Source organism: Ascaphus truei, chromosome 17 (assembly GCF_040206685.1).
Source record: "Ascaphus truei isolate aAscTru1 chromosome 17, aAscTru1.hap1, whole genome shotgun sequence".
NCBI classification, from domain to species: Eukaryota; Metazoa; Chordata; class Amphibia; order Anura; family Ascaphidae; genus Ascaphus; species Ascaphus truei.
This window is the reverse complement of record NC_134499.1, coordinates 24,184,685-24,206,269: the sequence shown is the minus strand read 5'-3', so window position 1 is coordinate 24,206,269 and position 21,585 is coordinate 24,184,685. Positions and strand designations below refer to the sequence as shown.

Here is a 21,585-nt window from a genome sequence, read left to right as displayed (position 1 = left end):
TACTGTGCTGCTTTCAACAGCAATCGCAGCTATATATAAACTTAACGAGATAAATAAAGTGTTACATTACACAGTGCGAGAAGTCGCTGAATCATAGTACAGTGTATAACACCATTGTATAGAATAATCTGATCACAAATAAATCTCATTATCAACCTCAGGGTGAAGCGTGATTTTCTTGCACCAGCCCAGAACAACTGAATGAATACAAATCATATACCGGTAGGCATTGTGGCTTTTGAAAATCTGCATTTGACCTGAATGATTTACAGTGCTTGTATTATGAAAACAACTGGATCTGTTGAATACACACACCCGACAGTCAGCATTTTCCTTGGATGATTCAGATAAGAATCGCTTCACAGAACAAAGTGTGGCGGTGAGTTTGCCCAGTTTCTGTAGATGTTACTTCCGGGGTATAAATAATACACAGTTAAGGAAATTAATTAGGACAGTTAATAAATGTGATCATCTGGTAATATCCACTTATTATAACAGATTAAAAAAATAATAATCAGTCTCCTCTTACAAAACATATCACACTCGTTCCATTTTTAACAAGTCCTATAAAAGTGAATAAATTATTATGAATATATTTTCAAACTAAATCCTCAAATTCTATGTCCAAAGGAGATACCAGAAACCACCTAACATCTCTTGCTGCCAAAAATGCTGCAATGAAAAATCTATATTATTTAAAAGTCTACTGTGCTGGACCCAAACATTGGATGAATAAATACTGATCACTCGGCCACTACCTTTGAGTGTTCTACTGCGCTGGACTAATAAGTATTACCTTGAGACATCGCCTTACATGTGCATGTTTAACATATCATATGATTTGTTGCCTCCGCCTTTATTACAGATTAATAATGTGATCAGTGTATTACAGGAATCTTCACATGACCGCGTACATCTTACGGAGATACTTTAAAAAAAAAAAGAAAGAAGAAGAAATCCTATATAGTACTAGTGTTATGTGTGCAGAGGAGTTTAAGCCTAAGGCTTGTATCATGTGTTTTAGTCTAGCTAGCCAGTTGTTAATGGATGGCCTTTCGCAACATGTCTATGGACTGGCAAATAAGGGGTTGCAACTAAAACGTTTTATACAAACATCTTGAACGCATCAAGTTGTCTTAAATTACTCTATTTAATGCATTTATTTACCTTTTTCCTCAAGCCCAATACGTTTCTGAATGTTGTTTTTCCATGCTTCAAAAAGTATACAGTACTCTAAAATGTAAATGATCATTTCAAATGCATTGACGGTTGCTGTCACGAGTTAGTGGGGTCAGACCTTTGCTCTAGTTTTGAATACTTAAGTAGGGGTACCCCCCCCTCCCTCCCCTACCCCCTCCCTGAACCAAACACTGCTATTTTCAGCTCAGTTGACCTCCCCTTCCCCGGTTCTCGAGATTCTTACCAGAAACTTGCTGGGTTTAAATCTCCCTCAGGGGATACAAAATGGCTGACACATATCAGTCCAATAGAAACCTACAACATCATTGGTTGCGGTTTCCTAGTGGATGGCCATTTAAAAATCAGGAAGTAATACGGTAACTTGGCCCCCTAAGTATCTCAGGATCTCCGGGGGATACTCAGAGCTGAAAATGGCGGGGTTCAGCTCTGAAGTATACCAGAGTTACAACCGTGTTAAAGTATAAAATAAAAACAAATGTAGGTTATTTATTAGGGTGAATTTAAAAATACTCCAACTTTTCTGCTGCCTTTAGACCAGAGGCGGCCAACTCCTGCCCTTAAGGGCCACAAACAGGTCAGGTTTTAAGAATATCCCTGCTTCCGTACAGGTGGCTCAATCAATGGCTATCAGTTCACTATAAACACCCTTTTCTGCAATACTTTTCAGGGTAAACGGTTCAGTGCTATGGATAATTATTCAGGGTTTGCTTTCCATCTCCTTAATAGGAATGATCACAAAAGATATGTAATCTACAATGTATGCCGTTTTTACAAGAGACAACTTGAACATTTATACAATTTTTATGCAGACAAAAACAGAGCTTGAAATGTTAAGATTCTTGAACTTTTAATGATAGCTGTAAAAGTAACAAACATACCAAACAGATACAGTGAATACATTTACTGTAACCTTCCGGTCCAGATGTTGGCAGAAATCTGTATGGAGTCTTTACATAAAGCACAAATTACAATTTCACAGTTTTTTTTCGCAGCGCAGTACTTATGAAATCTGATTAAGTGAACACGATTTGCCATTTTATACACTAATTATTCTGGTAAAAACGGTCCTTCCTGTGACATATTTGTAATATTTATTTCAAATGTCTTCAGTGATAAGTTGCCTCTGCTTACTTTAGAAGTAGGATTGATGGTTGTAACTCATTAGGTTAACATAGGCCCAATCCCGTATCACACATTTAATTCTCCTCCTCACTTTTAAAGCTTTACACTCTTCTGCCCCTCCTTACAACTCAGCCCTAATTTCTCGCTATGCACCATCCCGATTCTTGCGTTCTGCTCAAGGATGTTTTCTCTGCCCCCACACCTCTGGAATGCCCTCCCCCTCAATACCCGACTAGCACCCTCTCTACCCACCTTTAAGACCCCCTCAAAACACACCTGCTTAAGGAAGCATACGAGTAGCTCCATGGCTGATTATTAACACCTCATACATTAACCTTGGCCCCTTGCAGACGCACTTACCAGAACGCCCTCCTACTGACTCTGTACGTTCTTCCTGCAAGCAAATTAGATTTAAAACCAGAGACAGAACATGAAACACAGACAGAGCTCAGTGCACATCCAATGAAACTTATACACGGTACAGTGCCTAAATATATATGTATAGATATCTTTTGAATAAACTGGTCTTTTAGTTTAACATTTTGACCAAAGTGTTGTAAGCCCCTGAGCCACTACACGGCAGACCACATCTCAAGGGTACCTAACACTAATATAAATTCTTAATAACCTGTAACGTGTATAAGTTTCATTGGATGTGCACTGAGCTCTGTCTGTGTTTCATGTTCTGTCTCTGGTTTTAAATATATATATTGCCATGCTCAGTAGCACTCCTCTGTGACACTTATATGCTTATATATATATTGTGGTTATATTGGGGGTTCAATATGAGCTTGTAGGTGTTCTGTATGTTCAGCAAATTAGATTGTAAGTTTTTCGGAGCAGGAACTCCTTTTCCTAAATGGTACTTTTATTTCTGAAGCACTTCTCCCCTTTATGTGTTATTTATATTATTTATATGATCGTCGCGTATATTACTGCTGTGAAGCGCTACAGTAGCGACATTGCTTATTGAAGCAAAAGCCGCCGGCTCCATGCGGCTGGGAAGCGGGTAGCCGCGGCGCGTGGCGGCGCACTGTGACGTCACAGTAACATGCGCGCCCGGCTTCCCCGTCTTCCCCGGCTTCCCCAGGCTTCCCCGACACCCCTGGAGATCAAATGAAGGTAAGCGGGGGTGCGGGGAAGCAGAGGGGCAGAGCAGGAGCCGGGTACGGTGTCGGGAAGGGAGGTAAATTGCGCGCGAAATGGAGGGGGGGTGCGTGGGGGAAACGCGGCGGCGCGCGGTTGTTACTGGCGGCAGCTGGGGTAGATCTCGGCGTGCCGTCGTGATTTAGTGCAATAAACAATGTCGGTGCTGTATGTACATTAATGGCGCTATATAAATAAAGACATACATACATATCTAATAAGTTCTGTAAAATCACGGAAAATATTGTGACATTACCTAAAACAGCAATGGATTTAATCTTCCCAGAGTAAACACCTTAATTACTAAACTAATTATATGCCAAAACAACAGCCGGGATAGAGCTTATTAGCTTAGGGTTAGCGTCACGTTACTTTAGGACAGCGCTGTGTTACCATGTCCAGTGTCACATTAAGACTTTGTGAGGCCCTAAGCTATGATATAGAGGAGGCCCCTATAATAAAAAAGAAAGAAATATTACAGAAAGAACGATTAATACAAATTAAAGGTTTTTATTCGAATAATTACATGGGCAGACTTTTTCATGAGAGAAAATAATTTGATTATAAACTTGCTAAAACCTCCCAGATATTTAGTGTGAAAAGACCCTTTGGATTTACGGGGCCTCGCAACTTTATTCTAGGTATTTCAAAAAAGGAAAATGTTCTTAGTATTTGGAAGCCCCTCAAATTGCTAGGCCCTAAGCTGTAGCTTATTTAGTTTATACGTAATCCACTACTGACCGTAGCGTTACTCCCCATCCAGTCCCTGAAATACTGTAGGGCTTTTGCTGGAGAGAAGAGGAAAGTGGAATAACCCTACGTTATTACAGGTATGCCCAACTCTGGCATTACTCCCATCCTTATCCTGAATATAGGCTTTTGTATTGTCTGGATGGGTGTAACGCCACACTTAGGTTTGATGTAAATAATGTATCTCCCGGCATTAACCTTTAAAGTGCGTAGTGGGGTGGATCTCATTTTATGCTGTAATAAGCTAGTTTGCCTTTCCTTTAGAATTACGGCCGATATAAATAACACCATGATTGGCACTAGTGAATACTGCGTTATTTGTCACTTTAAATAGGCTGAGGCAGCCTAGCGAATTAGGGCCTTAAAGGGTCGTATTTACTAAGTCATTCTCCTCCGTAAGACACCTTCCAGCAGGGCTTGGTAAATACTGTATGTCTCTTTACGTCCGATTAAAGAAAATGGGCTATAATTCGTCTTCCGGCACAGATGGTGTAACACTGCTTAATAAATATGACCCGTTATGGCCCATGCACTTAAAGGGGCTCATGACATCTTCCAGCATGGAAGGCTATGATCTCTGGGTGTGAACTATGCAATGCAGCATCTTGCAGTTGTTTTCAGAATTAGTTGGGAGCATGAAGGATAAATACCCACAGCACATATTCAACATTATTGTTTTCTTGTTTCATTCCTTCCTAGACATACACATACAGGTAGTCCTCGTTATCCAACGTTTCACTTTACAACGAATGGCATATCCAACGCTTTACAATCCAACCCTACGGGCCGTTTTTCGACGCCGGAATGCGTTATCCAACGCTCACCGCCACTGATTAACATGGGACTCGCTTTACAACGGTTTCACTATCCAACGCTACTTCCAGAACGGATTCCGTTGGATAACCGAGGACTGCCTGTATCTGATAATTAACACTTTTGAGATCCCCATGGCGTAGTGGCTATAACATGGTCTAGGTTTAGCCCATTTTCTAGGAGAGATCGCGTTCTGCGCTGCCATGACGCAATCTGGCACACTGGGAAATGGAAGAGGAGGACTTCTCTTCAGTTTCCGTAATAAGTGAGCTGTGATCGCTCTGAGGAGCGCAAGAAGGTGTGGCTCAGTGAGTAAAGCCACTGATTGTAAACAATGGCACCGAGTTTGTATGATTGGAACCTGGCTCAATTTCTGGTGTCAGCTCCTTGTGACCTTGGTATTAATTATGAGAGGAAATATCAACCTGTTTTTAACATACAAAAAAACCCTATAACATACCTACTGAATGCTACAGAAGAGATAAAGAGAGGGAAAAAACTGTGTAAAACGGTTGATTTAAAGGTCAAACGTCTCTTTTTGTTAACATTTATTATTATTATTATCAAATCTAACGCACCATTAAAACCTGATCTAACGTGAGCATTTACTTTTTCCAGGCGCAAGATCTTAAACAGCAGTTCATTCCCCAATCAGTGCACAATATTGGTTTTGTTTTGAGAGCCGGCCTGTTGATAATAAACGCGCAGGCATTATTGTAGATCATCCAGTTTTAAGAAATAAGCCAAGAAACGAACAAGAATCAGGGCTAATTACCAACATTCCTTGATGAATTACTGAGCGGTGTGTGGTAAATCTGTTTGCGTTTTTTTGTCCTGATCCTCAAATTTATCCCCTACTTATTTCTCAAAAGGTTAGAGTTCTCTTCGGTAATTAAGGCCCCAATCAAATGGCAGACACGATCTTTTAAAGGTAAGTGTTTTTACTTTCAAGGTTTTGGAGCTCAGCCGTAATCTAAATTTTACTACGTTTATAGTCGTGCCTAAAAAAAAAAAACCCTCACTAATCTTGTCGCAGTCAGTCAGGTTGAAATTGCCATGCGGTGCTGGGGAAAAAAACCGCTACATATTTGTAGTTTGGCCAATAAGAAATTCCTTAAACCTCTCTTGAATGGCAGGAATGCCTCTTTGCTTGTCACTTCCAATTTAATCACAACTAAGGCTTTGGCTATTAAGAAACTAAAAAAGGCATAGTTATACAACCACAACAAAGAAATATAACCATGTCACGTCTTCTGGGCAGAAACCTAGCAGACTGTAGAACAGTAAAATACACGAAACAGTAAAATACACGAGGAGAAACTTTGGAGGTAAAGATATTGTATTTGGTGTAGGAGAACCATGTTTGGTGCTTGTTACACAGGGAGAGCATTAAATTACGTAGGGGTCTGTACAATGGAGTTTTGGAGAAAAATTGGGGCATTTTATTGTACACCAATGCTTCTAAGTGCTGTACTTTTCTCTTCTTACGCCCATGGGAACCAGTTTCGATAAGGCTTAATCATATCATCAACAAACAAAAAGGATTTACATTCATGGGAATTGTATTCAAAAAATTTCCTTGTTTATAACAAATATTATTTTACCATGGATACACATCACTTAAAATAAGATCTTTACCTACGCGGCGAAGTAGGGCTCGAAAAACCGCGTGGGCTCATTAAATATGTAATATATGCTACCCTGTTTACCATGTATTGGATATGTTTTTCATGTATATCATGTATTTACACACCAATAAAATACAAGTTATATAAAAAAAAAAAAGGCGATTTTTGGAAGCTAATAACGGTAGATTATTTTATATTTATAAAAGCTTCTGTAAATTATTATGGACTGTTAAAATTGTGCAAATACTGTATAAAAAAATGTGTGTTCTCATCTCTGCAATGTACACATTTACCTTGCGTTTCTTGTATTTGTAACCGATACAGGGGGTGTTTACATGCAGCAACAAGGACTGAGAGGACGTTACTAAAAATAAAATATTCCAACCTGTCTTTCAGATGTTGAAGCACAGAATAATAAATTGTCATCTTGCATGCATAAATACAGCGGTGCGCAAACTGGGGGGCGCGAGATTAACTGCGGGGGGTGCGCGCTTCCCGAAGGCATTTAAATTAAGTGCCGGGGAAGCCGCGAAGGCCTCTGTAAAACCTTACTTACCGTGGTTCAGCAGGCATCTGGAGATGCGTCGCCATGGCAAATGACGCCGCGTTGCTATGGCAACGTGACGTCATGACGCCCAGGCGCCGGGAACCAAGGTCAAGGAGGAAGGGGGGCGCGGAGAGGAGGACAGCCGGCAGGGGGGCGCAGGGGGAAAAAGAGTGCGCTCCCCTGCATTAATATAGTCAGCTTGGTATCCTACCCAGAGTTACAGTTTCTGTATCCAATGCACAGAAACAAAACACATTCCAAGGCCTCTGGTGTCGTAAAGTGTGTACTGCAACGAGTAAAGTTGTGCAAAACTAGTGAGGTTTGTTTCGGCGCAGTTTTGTTTGAAATACAAAAAAGTTGTGCCTTTTTGGCATCAACTAAGGTGGGCCAAATTGTTAAATACATTTTTTTTTTTTTTTTAAATCGCTATTTCGCCTTTTTAAAGTGGTGAAATTGCAGCCCCGCAACGTCAAATAAAATGTTTTTTTTTTTTTACAGGTTCAATCACATTTTGAAAGCGAAAGTCATCGAAAATGCAACGCCCCTGACTTTGCGTTTGTCACACAGGTTTTCCAGACAGAAGAATGGATGGCTGGGACTGTTTTCCTGTTCCATGGCACAGCAGTCACTGCACCTGTTCAGAGAACACTTTGTATTTTGCACCAGAAACCCAACCGGATGAGAATTCTTCACTAAGCGACTCTGATTTATGAGACAACATGAGCTAGAAGTATACACGAGGAAGCCGCAATAAATCAAAGGACCAAAGAAAAGCAAAGGGGGGGGGGGGAGGAAGCCAACTAAGAGAGATACATATGAAGTGGAGAAAGGTAAATGTAAGTAAGAACTTAACTTCATGGCATAAAATTGACTATCTGTGCCGTATTCTAGAAAAGGTAACGGACTTGTCAGTATCCTTTTTTCTATGTTTCATAACTTGGATCTGTGTTCCTGTGAGTTATTCGGAACTGCCTTAAGCTAACCAGTTAAGAAGACAGATACTATGTCATTCTGGGACGGGTGGCTTTTGTCTGAGGAAAGGGCTTTGTCCCCGAAACCTTACTGTAGATCTGGGGTGCTCAACTCCAGTCCTCAAGCCCCCCTCACACACCTCCCCCCCTCCCCCAACAGGTCAGGTTTTCAAGATATCCCTGCTACATTACTCAATCAGTCCCTGCTTCAGCACAGGTGGCTCAATCTTTGACTGAGCCTCTGGGCGTGCCACCTGTGCTGAAGCAGGGAGATCCTGAAAACCTGACCTGCTGGAGGGGGGGGGAGGGGGAGAGTTTAAGTACCTCTGCTGTAGCTCTGTGCAGCAAAACTAGCAATTTTTGTAGCACTCCCTGTGTGCCTCCATCCTTTTTCTGTATATATTACTGTTAAGGAAAATATTCTTACAGAAGACACACAAACACCGGAGTAATTCTTCAGTTGGGTTTACTATATACTGTAGTATGATGCATGATAAAAAGAGAGAAAAGTTGCGCCAAAAAAGAATTAGCCTACTGTTCAATATATGGCTCCTGTCCTTGGCACAAAGCAGTTCCGCAGCCTGAGTCTCTCAGAGGTGATTCACCAACCTCTGTGTGGATACTGGTAGAAAAAAGGGGGGTCCTCCGGCGCGTTACTCTGCTTGTGGCTCCACGGCGTTTAAGGCATATAAGTGAGGGAGAGAAGAGAGGGGACCACAGTAAAGGACCAATACAGTGATTATACACAGCTCTTCGTTTGATTGGGGAGGGAGGGAGGGAGGGGGGGGAGTAGGGGTTTGTTGGGGGATCAATAGAGATTGAACGATACTGCTACATAAAGGAGACACACTTACATCAAAAATATCTAATATCTTGAATTCTTCTACTCTTCTCCTTATATAGCTGCGTGTTGTTGAGGGTGAGGAAAAACCTCCTGGTATCCTCCTTAGCAAAAAATAAAGGGAAAAAATAGTGCAATACAGTTTATTAACAATGGAAAAAAAGAGATTGAACACTTACAAGCGGCCGATAATTTCAGGCATAGAGAGGAGATTGAGGAAGCATTGGCGAAACGCGTTTGACGTTTTTTGGCCATTACAAGCCACCGTAGTGAGGACTTGACTCCCCTGTACTATCTGGCTCGGCGATCCCGCCGTCTGCGCATGCGCATGCGCACCGGAGCAGGGAGCTGAAATCTGTATGCTGTGTATGCTGAGGGACAGGCCGTTTTTGAGGAGGACATAGCCTGTGCACGGGCTTTTGGAAACTCTCAATCCCAGCCACCCGAAGTGAAGATCAACACAGCAACCATCTGCCAACAGGGAAACAGCCAGGACAAAGCAGCCCAACCCAGGAAGGGATCCGTTGTGGAGTCTGGCAGCATCTCCTCTCTATGCCTGAAATTATCGGCCGCTTGTAAGTGTTCAATCTCTTTTTTTCCATTGTTAATAAACTGTATTGCACTATTTTTTCCCTTTATTTTTTGCTAAGGAGGATACCAGGAGGTTTTTCCTCACCCTCAACAACACGCAGCTATATAAGGAGAAGAGTAGAAGAATTCAAGATATTAGATATTTTTGATGTAAGTGTGTCTCCTTTATGTAGCAGTATCGTTCAATCTCTATTGATCCCCCAACAAACCCCTACTCCCCCCCCTCCCTCCCTCCCCAATCAAACGAAGAGCTGTGTATAATCACTGTATTGGTCCTTTACTGTGGTCCCCTCTCTTCTCTCCCTCACTTATATGCCTTAAACGCCGTGGAGCCACAAGCAGAGTAACGCGCCGGAGGACCCCCCTTTTTTCTACCTGTAGTATGATGCAAGCTATTCCCAAGGTTATACTCACATAACAAAAGAAAGAATGCAACAAAATATATATGTAACAGCCTATAAGGGCACAACAAACATTGGTGGCATCGGATTGGACAGCGCAGTGCTGGTGTCTGATTGGAGGCTGGAACGTGCATCTGGTAATAAAAATAGCGTATGCAGAGATGTGTGTGTCCGCAGCGGAATGGCTATGGTGGAAAATATGTGAGATTTGTGTGCAAAGATGGGTGGACAACACATTTGGTGCTGTGTAAAAATGAAGTACCGGGTGCAAAAACAAAGGTAACCCCCAAAATAAAAAATGAACAAAGAAACAGCAAAGCATATATTGTACTTCTCCTTAAGGGGTCATTTACACAAAGCCTTTCATTACTGTAGACCTCTTTGGAACACAGGGGCAGTGATGGGCTTGCACCAAGGTTCATTCTCTTTATATTTTTTGTACTCCACTTGGTATTGGGAGTGCCTCTGTATATCTGTATATTAGTTATTCTGGTCATTGTCATTCTCTGATGATATGGCAAAATATTTCTCGCAAGATCTATTAGCTAAAATACCAAGGTCTGTGTGTGACAATCCCTAAAGGATTATTCTGATGGGCAACACGCTGAGTGGAGTGTATACTCTGTATGTTCATGTTGCAAAGAAAATGAAGGCACTTACCCCTAAAACATATTTATATGTGCTTTAATATACTTAAATAACTTTTCAACTTCGGCTTACAAAGGTGTGCTCACAAACAGCATAGCTTGTACGTGGGAATATGATCTGTACACTGGTTTAATGCGGAAGGGGACCACTTGTAGCAGCCAACTCGCCAACAACCATTTCACCGCTAAGGTAAGTTATTAAGGGGTTAAAGGTAAGGGGTTAAGGTTTGGGGGTTAGGGTAAGGCATTAATGTTAGGGATTTTAGGGTAAGGGCTCCGATTATGGGTTTTAGGGTGAGGGGTTAAGGTTTAGCTTTTGAGGGTAAGGGGTTAAGGCCTGGGGTTTTAGGGCATGGGGTCAAAGTTAGGGGTTTTAGAGTAAGGGGTTAAGGTTTTAGGGTGAAGATTAGCGTTAGCATTACGGGTTAAGGTAAGGGTTTTAGTGGATGGGGTAAATGGGTTAGAGTAAGGATTTAATGTTAGGGGCTTTTGGGTTAAGGGGAAAGGCTAGGTGGGTTATCTTCACGGCAAGACGGCCGGCTGTGAGCAGCCCACAGCGGCAAGTTTACCCTAGACTGGAGTTCATGTAACCACAGGTAGCAAAGCATGCTGCATGGATGCCAACACTGCAATGCGTTAGGAGGTGTGAAAATTAACTTTAACACCCACTTTTAATATTTCTGTGCAATAGAAAACTAGAGGATTTATATTTCATTCAAATATATTCTTCTTTATACTGAGAAGTGTTAATTAGGCAAATACAAGGTGCATAAGGCTGCGTCCATGCGCGTTTACTTCAGTGATTGTGAATCTGCACGCGCGCTCGTGCACGGGCACTTATGCTCTCCCACGCTCGGCGCTTGGAGAGACAAAGAAAATTGATTTTGAAGCATGCTCAGCAGCAGTTAATGCACACAGCCACCCCCCCACACACACACACACACACACACACCCACACCTTACACACGGCAATAGCTTCGATCCACGCCCCTCCCGCTCGCGGTTGCAAAATAATGCAGGACACCCTGCGCTCATGCTTGGAGAGTTGGTGATGTCACCGCTCTCAGGCATGAGCGCGCTCAGCGGCAGCGTGGCCGCACCCCAAGTTACAGCTTTACCAGACACGTTGGTTCGTTCACAGAATGGGAGGGAGTGGCCGACACGGAGATCTGCATTCCCGTGTAGGGGAAGATTTGTTGTCCCATTCATTTAAATAGAGCTGAACGAATCTCCAGCAATTTTGCCTATTAGATTTGCTAAATGAGATTTGTTATGGAACTCCTCATTATTTAATTCAGAATGACACAGGAATTATTTCGCCACGATCTAAAAGAAAGGGAGCATTTCATTATCTGAAATGTAAAGAGTGGATAGTGTTATCTGCAATGTTTTCGCAAGTGAGTAAGCTGGCGTTACAAAGCTAAACACTGGCTCCATCCACAGCACATTCATTGCCATTTTAGAGAACCCAAAAGTCTTATTTATGACAGTTCTAGTAACCAAAGAAGCCGTGTTGGTCCTAAAGATAATATATTTTACCTATTGTGACTTCATTTAATGGTCTATATCAGGGGTGCTCAACGCCAGTCCTCAAGGCCCACCAACAGGTCAGGTTTTCAGGATATCCCTGCTTCAGCACGGGTGGCTCAATCAGTGGCTCAGTCACCTGTGCTGAAGACGGGATATCCTGAAAACCTGACCTGTTGGTGGGCCTTGAGGACTGGAGTTGGCTACCCCTGGTGTAGGCTCTTCATGGATTTCACATCAGAAATATAGTTCTATATAGCAATATATAAGCACAAAGCCTTTATTTAAACGCAATTGGCGCTGAAAAATGCATGCGCCAGGCTGCATCTATGCAGCAATCTTAGTTGCGCTATTTTTGGGGGATGTCTGTAACGAGATGAGGGATTTGTGGAGTAAGTGGGAGGAGTTAGGGCGGAGTAACATTTGCATGTCGGTGCAGGTCTGTGTATTAAATAATTTGCGGCTTGCGTTACTTTCCTTGACGTTTGTTGGCGTTGGTTTCCTCCAGCACCTCAAGGGCGGCGCAAGTCTCATTAGCGCAGAATACTAGAGTAGCATGTGCACCAAATTAGACAACAGTACAAATACACTTTAGAAATATGTCTGGTTTCCGACAAAAAAAAAATTATCATTTTTTTTTCACGCAAATGCGCGGACCAGTTACTTGATACATTGTTGCCTCAAACATCCCTTTGCCGCAACATAAATAAATAAATTTTCCTGCTTATCGGATAAAATGAATCACAATCTACAAACGTATTATTATTGATGTTGACAATGCTTTCTCGTGCTATGCTGCATTTGAATCCTATTTTAATGGTATAAAAAGTGTTATATTTGGCACATCAGAAGTTAAGCAAGGAGTTACTTTCTTATAACACACATTTGATAGTTGAATCTATCAGATCTTTAGACTTCCTTGAGTCATTTGAAATGCTCATCCTGTGCTAGTACACCCCTTTGCAAGCCCAGTAGAGAGACGGGTGGATCGGACGATTCCTTTGGACTGCGGATCAGTCTCAAAAAAGGCAATCTGCCTTTTGCGTTTCCGCAATCCATTTACGGATTTAAGAATCCAAATATGCAGAATTGGATTCTTACAATCCGTCAGCAGATCGCGGAATCCGTGGATGGACTGTTAAAATCCACCCGCGGCTTGTAACCAGCGGCGGTTTTGGATTAATACGCATGGTTTGAAACTGTAACAATCCGTCAGCGGATTTTACACCGCAGGAAGGATTTGAATGGCAGACTCAGGAAATTCTGGGGAATGGATTTGGACTGGTTTGCCCATCTCTAATCCTTAGGAAAATGTCATGAGCGGCATAAACTTGATGAAGCAAAAAGATGAGATGCAAGAGACAAATTATGGAATATTTCAGCCATGCACGATACATGGGTATTACGCTTCACCCCACCCCCAGTCATCAATATCATGGGAAGCTCACACATAGTGACAGTTAACGATGCGTCAGCTTCCACTGTTTGGAAACTTTACATGGTATTTAATGAGGACCAAAGTCTCCCAACTGGAAAACCTGTACAAAACATTGGCAGCAAATTGCAGCAGGTGAGTCAAAGAGTATAATTCCGTGCCATTCTATTGGTGTTATTTTCAGTGATACATCTAGTGCTGTTTCTTGCCCATTTGTTGCACAGGTTGTATAGTCAGAAGAGCCTTTCATACATTGTACCTACCAGATTACTACCATCTTGCCAGGATTCACTAAGCCAGGGGTGCGCAATCTTTCTCTGCTGCGCCCCCCCCTGCCTGCTTCCCTCCCTGCTCGCGCCCCCCTCCCCTTAACTTGTCTCCAGCTCTCAGCATCAAATGACGCCATGGGGTAACTTGAAGGCAATGTGATGTCACGTTACCCTGTAGCGTCATTTGGCGCTGCGTTGCCATGGCGACGCGTCGCCGAAGACAAGGTAAATAAAGTTGTAGAGGCCTCACACGATCCCCCGGCATTCCTTGGGGGGGAGGGGGAAGAGCGCGGGCCGTTACAAATGCAGGGCCCCCTCTGAAAAATCTTGCGCCCCCCAGTTTGCGCACCCCTGCACTAAGCCACGATGCTGGGTATCGTACCCTGATCCAGCGTTAATTGCAGCAGACTTGAATGGTGGTCAATGCAGGATCGAGGTACAACACCCAGCATCTTAGTTTAGTGAATCCCGGCTTTAGACCCTAAACCGCTCACTTGAGACATTAAAATGAATCTGTTTGAGGGACACGTCATATTTGAAATTACCATTATTATAAGCTAGCCTACTCTGCCTCGTAACATAGTGCAAAATAAACTATATATTTTCATTCAGCTTCAGTTTCCATCTACTTTCTGTTTTAGTTCTAAATAAACAATATAAACATGAATACAAGGAAGAAAAACCCAACTGCTGCTGTTTAATAAGTGTTTCTTTCTACTTACACTGTATTCCTTCCGTGACCCAACTTCTGTTCCCCGTTGTCTCCGCGAGGATTTTATCGCTCTTCTTTTGATGAAGATGTATTGTGTTGCTTTACTTTATCTGGACTAAGTCTCAATGTGTGAAATTAAATCTATTCTTAAGCACGGAACATTTTCCAGTAATTAGGAAGCTACATGTCCCCTGGTGAAAAGATACTAACAAGCTCCTGCCGTTTCTAGTCTAACAAGGAATCAAAGCGACTGGAGCCAGCAACTCATCTGAGCAAAAAAGGATTACAATGGCGATTTGCAGAAGGCTGGAAGCTTGCTTCATACATAGAATTACGTTTTTTGGGGGAAGAGGTAAAATATCATTAAGAATACATTCAGGATAAAAAATTGTTGGATATAGGAGGGAGAAAATAGAAAGACTTCATTTGAGCATCCCAGCTTCATAAGTGAAGCACTGCACTGATCTTTCTTGAAAACAAACCTTGCATAAAGAAGAACCTTTAGTGCCAGTAACAGTTCTGCAATGCATTGGTCCACATGTTATCATTCATTTACTCTGCAATGCACTGCGGGGCCAGATAGCTGCAAAGTAGTCCCTATTTGTGCCAACGGAATTCAGAGCTTGACCTTCCTTAAAGTTTCATTCACACGTCAGAAGCAAACATCAAAAGAATTATTTCAGATCAAGGTAAAGATCCCTTCGTTGCTCAGCAATGCGCTGCAAGCCTTCGAAGAGCAAATGGGTTTAATCAGGTGCCAACTTAATTTTTGGATGGTTATTATTTGTATTTTTTTTGTGCATAACTCCAACACTGTAATCATAAAAAAATATATAAATACAGGAGAGGTTAATCATACAGAGGACTAAGACGTATATGAAACTATAGGGTAAGGTAGCCAACTCCAGACCTAAAGAGCTACCAACAGGTCCGGTTTTCAGAATATCCCTGCTTCAGCACAGGTGGCCCAATCCATATTTGACTGAGCCACTGATTGAGGCACCTGAGCTGAATCAGGGATATCCTGAAAACCTGACCAGTTGGTAGCTCTTGAGGGCTGGAGTAGGGCACCCCCGCTATAGGGAGACTGGTTGAATCTTTCAAACAAACTGTTGTTAGAACACATGGAGGTGAAGTCAACGTCTCCGCAATAGGAATTTCATAGCACAGTAAAGAGGGCGAGTGTGTCCCGCAAGGTCTCGTTAGCACCCTCTAAACAAACAACAGCAACAGAAATACATCAGGTACATCTGAATGTCATCCAAAAAGGTATCGTCACATACCTTGAGAACTTCCATTGGTACCTGGGTGGCAGCAGGCAGGCTGGCAGAGACACTCACGTTAATAGCTGGTGTGTGGCAGACTGGTACTCGCTGTTGCATGAACTGAGCTGCCTGATGCTTCTGCTGCTGTTCCCGACGCTCTTGCTCTTGCATCTGCTCACGCATGAGCTGCTGCCGTAGCAAAATTCGTGAGGTCATACTGGAGGAGCTTAGAGGAGGCTTGGAAGCTCCTGGATGCTCTGTTGAGCTGCTGTGGGAAGGCAAAAAGATAGGCTCCTAATTAGTCCGAAATGTTAGCGATGTGCACAGTGCACATATAAAGATGCGTGTATTGCTCTTAAATGTGCCAATCAACCAGCAAACTCATTCTGCTCCAGGTAAACTGGCATTTGACAGCTTCAAGTCAGAAGTTTTGTTTTCGTCTTGCTAGAAGACAACAAATATCGGAGTTGACTGCTGCAATGTAATAAAAAGTAACATAAAATATATAATGCGTAGCAAACATTTTTACCACATCATCTGTTTCTTTTGTCATTTTATTACTGTGCAGCACAGAACAGCACTATTATAATCTTCATATTTAATGCAGTAATTAACGTGTATTTCTATGTAAACGCCCCAGCATACAGCAGTACTGTATTCTCTACAATCCCCTTCTCTATGGAGAACATCGCTCCCTAAAAAAATAATTAGCATCACCAGCATTCATTGCAGTGTCCCTCACTATTTCCCATGAAATACCCAATAAACCATTTGCATCCCAGCAAAGTTTAGTGGCAGATCTGGGATTATGGATTAGTGACCACACAAAGATAATTTATTTTAGTCATTTGCAGAAATAAATCCCTGGGGATAACTTTGACTGGTGGTAGGTTTCGTGTTTAAATAAATGTCGTTGGCGATGTTAAGAAATTCAAGTGTTACTTACAGTACTGATCATTCAGAAAAACTGTGAGTAAATGCCGGCAGCGATCCCAATTTCTTTCTAAACAGGCTTTATGAATGTAAAAAAAAATAATGAATTCCTCTGTGCGGCCATTAGACCATATTACTCAAGTAACATTTGTTTCCGTGATTCCTTTTTTTTTATACATACATACATACTTATATCGTTATTAATAACATTTTCACTGTCTTTTGTTTCAACGCTCAGGATATGATCTCCCAACTCTTTGATTATTTGTATGGTCATATCTAGCATAGGCTCATATTAACTGAAGGTTGCCACATTTCAGCACCTCAAATCCGATTGAATGGGAGATAGAGTGGTACAAACTTTTCCCCGTGCGCACCCCTGCCTGCTCTCCTCGGCGCCTCGCACCCCCCCCCCTGCTCGAACCCGTTGTCAAATGACACACAGGGTCAAGTGACATCAGGTTGCCATGGTAACGTGACGTCACCCCCGCGGTGTTATTTGACGCCGGGTTACCAGGACGACGCGTCACTGGAAGGGAAGGGAAGTGTGTTATAGAGGCCTCGCGTAGTCCCCCGGCATTTAATTTAAATGCCTGGGGGGGGGGGGGGGGGAGTGCGGGACCTCTATAACTGCCACGCCCCCCCCCCCGAAAATGAAGCGCCCTCCAGTTAGCGCACCGCTGAGCTATAGTGTAGCACTCTTTAGTGAATATTTATTTATAAAATGTGTTATCGGAAAATAATACATTGAAAGTTACCTCTCGTTTCCAAGTATGTCCTGGGCATAGAGTTAAGATGACAAATGATGCATGGTTACAAATACTGTTACATAAGTAATATGTGTCATAGGGAATATTTCTAGTAGTCTTTGATGTTAGAGAAAAAAACTAATGTAAAATCATTGGCTGCCATTTTGAATTGTCTAAGATTTCTTCCTAATTATTGCTTCATCAGTTCACTCAGCTGGGATCTAGAACCAATCAAATGAATAATAAAAGGAGTATATATTGTATTTGGCAAGCTATTCGTTGGTTTGGTTGAGAGGCTGTTACTCTGCTGAGGGCTTTCTCATGACTTGACTCAATATATGTCCCAACACATGAATTAAATGAAGGGAAATGAATGAAACTCTAAATCAGGGGCGCGCAAAGTTTTTTTTTGCTGTGCCCCCCGTGTGCAGGCTCCAGAGCTTGCGCCACCCCTCTCCATTGACTTGGCCTCAAATGACGCTGAGGGTCACATGACGTGACGTCACATGACTCCGCGGCATCATTTGACGCCGCCTTGTCATGGCGACGTGACCAGAAGCTGGGTGAATCCCAGTAAGTTGCAGTTGCAGAGACTTTGCACTCCCCCGGCATTTCATTTAAATGCCTCGGGGAAGAGCGCGGGACCTTTGCAACCGCCCGCGCCCCCCAGAAAATCCCACCCCCCCCACCAGTTTGCGCACCGCTGCTCTAAATCTTCTCTTAAAATACCAATTGTTAATCCAAATAAAAAAAGGCAACATTTTAATAACATCATAGCGTTATCTCCTTGTGTTATTTTCCTCTCCTCTCTCTCCACTCCAACAAAAGCTCACTCATTAGGAGTAATGGCAAAACGAACATAAAATACGCAAGGTGACGTTAACACAGCCATAACTTGCCGTTAAGCCTATGTGAACAATCTCAATTATGCCTGTTACATAATATAATTAGCTTAGTGAATACAAAGTTAACTGAAGGAACATAACCTCCGTTCCTTTTTAAGGTAACATTACATATGTACCCTGATTTACCAGAGTTTAGTGAAACCCCCCGCCCCCTAAATACTACATAACAGTAAACACACTGTGTTGTGTGTATAAAAGTGTCTTGTTCTGGGATATACAAATTAATTAGGTCAACTCCATAATGCTACATACAGCAGGAAGACAAGTCGTGTTTTACTTCCTTCTGCTGATGTTCTTAGCATTTTATATTTAGAAACCCCAGCGATCCTTAACAGCTTCACCAACACAGTGTCAGACTTCTCGCTGAAACTCAGAGCACTGAAATCTCCCAAACAATCCCACATCAATCATCACATTTCTCCTTCTAATTAGACGCTGCTTGGAACTTGGGAGCATGTAGGGAAATCTAGCAATTACTGAACATCTCAAAGAGATTGAAACAAATACATGTTTAGCAAGAAATATTTGTCACAATGTGTCACCCCCAAGGTTCCATTCGGGGTAAACTGTAAACAAACCAATAAAAAAAAACACAACACAAAGCCTTCGAAGTAAAGGGGATTCCTGTTGTTTTAGGAAAGATCAAACACAGATTTCCAGGGCACACCGTCAGATTTTCCTTGGTACAGATTGTCTTGTTATTTAAGGCCTGTCAGGTCGAAACATTCCCAAAGAGTCTGATCCTTTTGATAAAACAAGAGAGAACCTTTGTGCGGGGACTAACGCAGCTGTGGAATAATCGCACTAATTAGCTGCTCAAGAGAAGTCATTGACTGTGATACTTGCAAGAAGAAGAAAAAAAATATTACTTCCAATTAACAATGGCGTAAAACTAAAATCACAATATTTTGCAGAATGCCTCTGAAATGGCTCAGGTACATATGTCAGGATTGTTTAGAGCAGGAGTGGCCAACTTGAGTCCTCAAGGGCCACCAACAAGCCAGGTATGAGGGATATCTCTGCTTCAGCACAGGTGAGTCAATTGGTGGCTCAGTCAATGACTGAGCCACCTGTGCTGAAGCAGGGATATCCTTAAAACCTTCAGAGCTCGAGTTGGCAACTCCTGGCTTAGAGTATCCCAACACAAATCTGTAATTTAAAAAGCACTCCACCCTAACCCTTCTTTTCTTCTACAGCAGGGGTGTACAACGTGTTTTTTTGGGGGGGGTGGAGGGGGCCCACGGCGGTTACAGAGGCCCCGTGCTCTTCCCCAAGGCATTTAAATTAAATGCCGGGAGACCGGTGGTTTGTGCTGCTGCAGAAGACCATTGTTGCTGAGCACCTGTACTAGGTACTGCGAGTGCACCAATTTCTGGTCTTTTTAAATATTTGGGCATATTTAGTTTTGGTCTCGGGCTACAGCCCTAAATATGAGGACGGCCATCATCAGGGTTAGTGTGAAACTTTTATTACAAGCTGCCATTGAGTGCCAATGTGACTATCTAGGCTCCGATTGAGAAGGCCTAAAAGTAGCCATAGTGACAATCAATGAGTTTATGTATACCATTTATTTATAAAAAATAAATATACTTGGATCAGCACTCAGCACTATACAAAACAATAAAGAATAGAGAAAAAATTACACTCACAAGTTCCTTTTGGTATCATCTAGATTTCTTCTTTAATGTACAGAAAAATACAAACATCAATAGGGATTAGTCTGCAGACACACTGTTATCACAGCAAAATGAGCAAAGTTTCAAGGCCTCCTTGTCCCTTTTGTCACATACCAAAAGGAACACATCAGTGTATTTTTTTTCTCTGTTCTTTATCTTTTTTTTATATTACGGAGTGCTGATCCAATGGAGTACCAATACTATACACCTGATACATAAAGCTTGGCCCCTTGCAGATACACTTACCAGAACGCCCTCCTACTGTCTCTGTACGTTCTTCCTACCTAGCAATTAGATTGTAAGCTCTTCGGAGCAGGGGCTCCTCTTCCTAAATGTTAATTTTTATGTTTGAAGCACTTATTCCCATGTTCTGTTATTTGTATTATTATTATTTGTCTCTTTGGAGGAAACCTGTAGTAAGGTAGTCACTTTTTTCCTGTTGTGGGTGACCTGTTCAAGAATATAACTATATCTGTATCTTACAAATTGGATACTTTCCCTATCTTAGAAAACAAAGAAGATATTGCTTACCCTATTTAAAGCAGCGGTCCAAGCTGCGATTTTTATTTTTTTTAGATTTTTCCCCCCCTTTAATATGTACATCAATACAATCCACACAATGATAAGTAATTAGCTACGTTGCCGATTGAGCAGCGAAGATTCGGCTCGGGGGTTCACTAAATGGCTCAGTGCAGCAGAAGAGTCACTAGATACAATTGGTGCACTGCTAGAGAGAGGGCAGAGCTCAAAAAGGGGTGTGCCAGAACTCGTTTCAGAAGAGGAAGGGGATGTGACTTTCTAAACGGTTGCCATAGAAACAAAAAATGCTTGTTATATTATAATACATTAAAAATGTAATTCAGAGTTGTTTTCATAAAATGCTACAAGTATCTTCTCATAGTACAGAACTGATTTATTTAAAAAAACACAGATGTAGGATATTGTTTGGTCTGCAGCTTTAAAAGGAAAAACTATACACGAGATCCCCTCATTCAGGGTCCACTGAGATCGAAGGGCCTAGAAGCATCTACAGCCCTATTTATGCCCCTCTGTGTCGTCACCATCCCTACCCCTGTAACTGGGCTACCTTAGCCCATGCTAATCCCTAGATCAGGTAACCCTTCCAGCACGTTCTAGAAACAAGGAGTGGCTAAACACCTGTCTTAATAACTTTGCAACATATGCATAGACTAACTACAACATTTGTGTAAGGGCCATTACCAGGATTAACCCTCAAACATCCTGTTGACTCCTTAGATTAGTTTAGGATCCCACAGTGGTGCTACACACACACACAATATTGTTGTACTTCTAGAGGCCAAAAGCCCTATTAGCTACATTTGTATTGATACTTAAAAGCAGTAAGAGTAGTCGAGGAATGGGAACATGCAAGGTTTTCCATCCAAGATAAAATTATATATACAGTGTATTTTTTTCCCACATACACACATTGCCTC

The 21,585-nt window shown here is 42.1% G+C and overlaps 1 protein-coding gene across 4 annotated transcripts in view; it reads right to left on the bottom strand.

The window, feature by feature from the left end:
- Positions 1 to 21,585, bottom strand: part of MITF (melanocyte inducing transcription factor) — a 169,407-nt gene that overhangs the window by 40,977 nt on the left and 106,845 nt on the right. For all 4 annotated transcript variants that reach the window (XM_075574299.1, XM_075574296.1, XM_075574297.1 and 1 more), the window contains one exon: positions 15,884 to 16,133. In XM_075574299.1, coding sequence (XP_075430414.1) covers positions 15,884 to 16,133 — 250 coding nt within the window. The remainder of the gene's footprint in view (positions 1 to 15,883; positions 16,134 to 21,585) is intronic.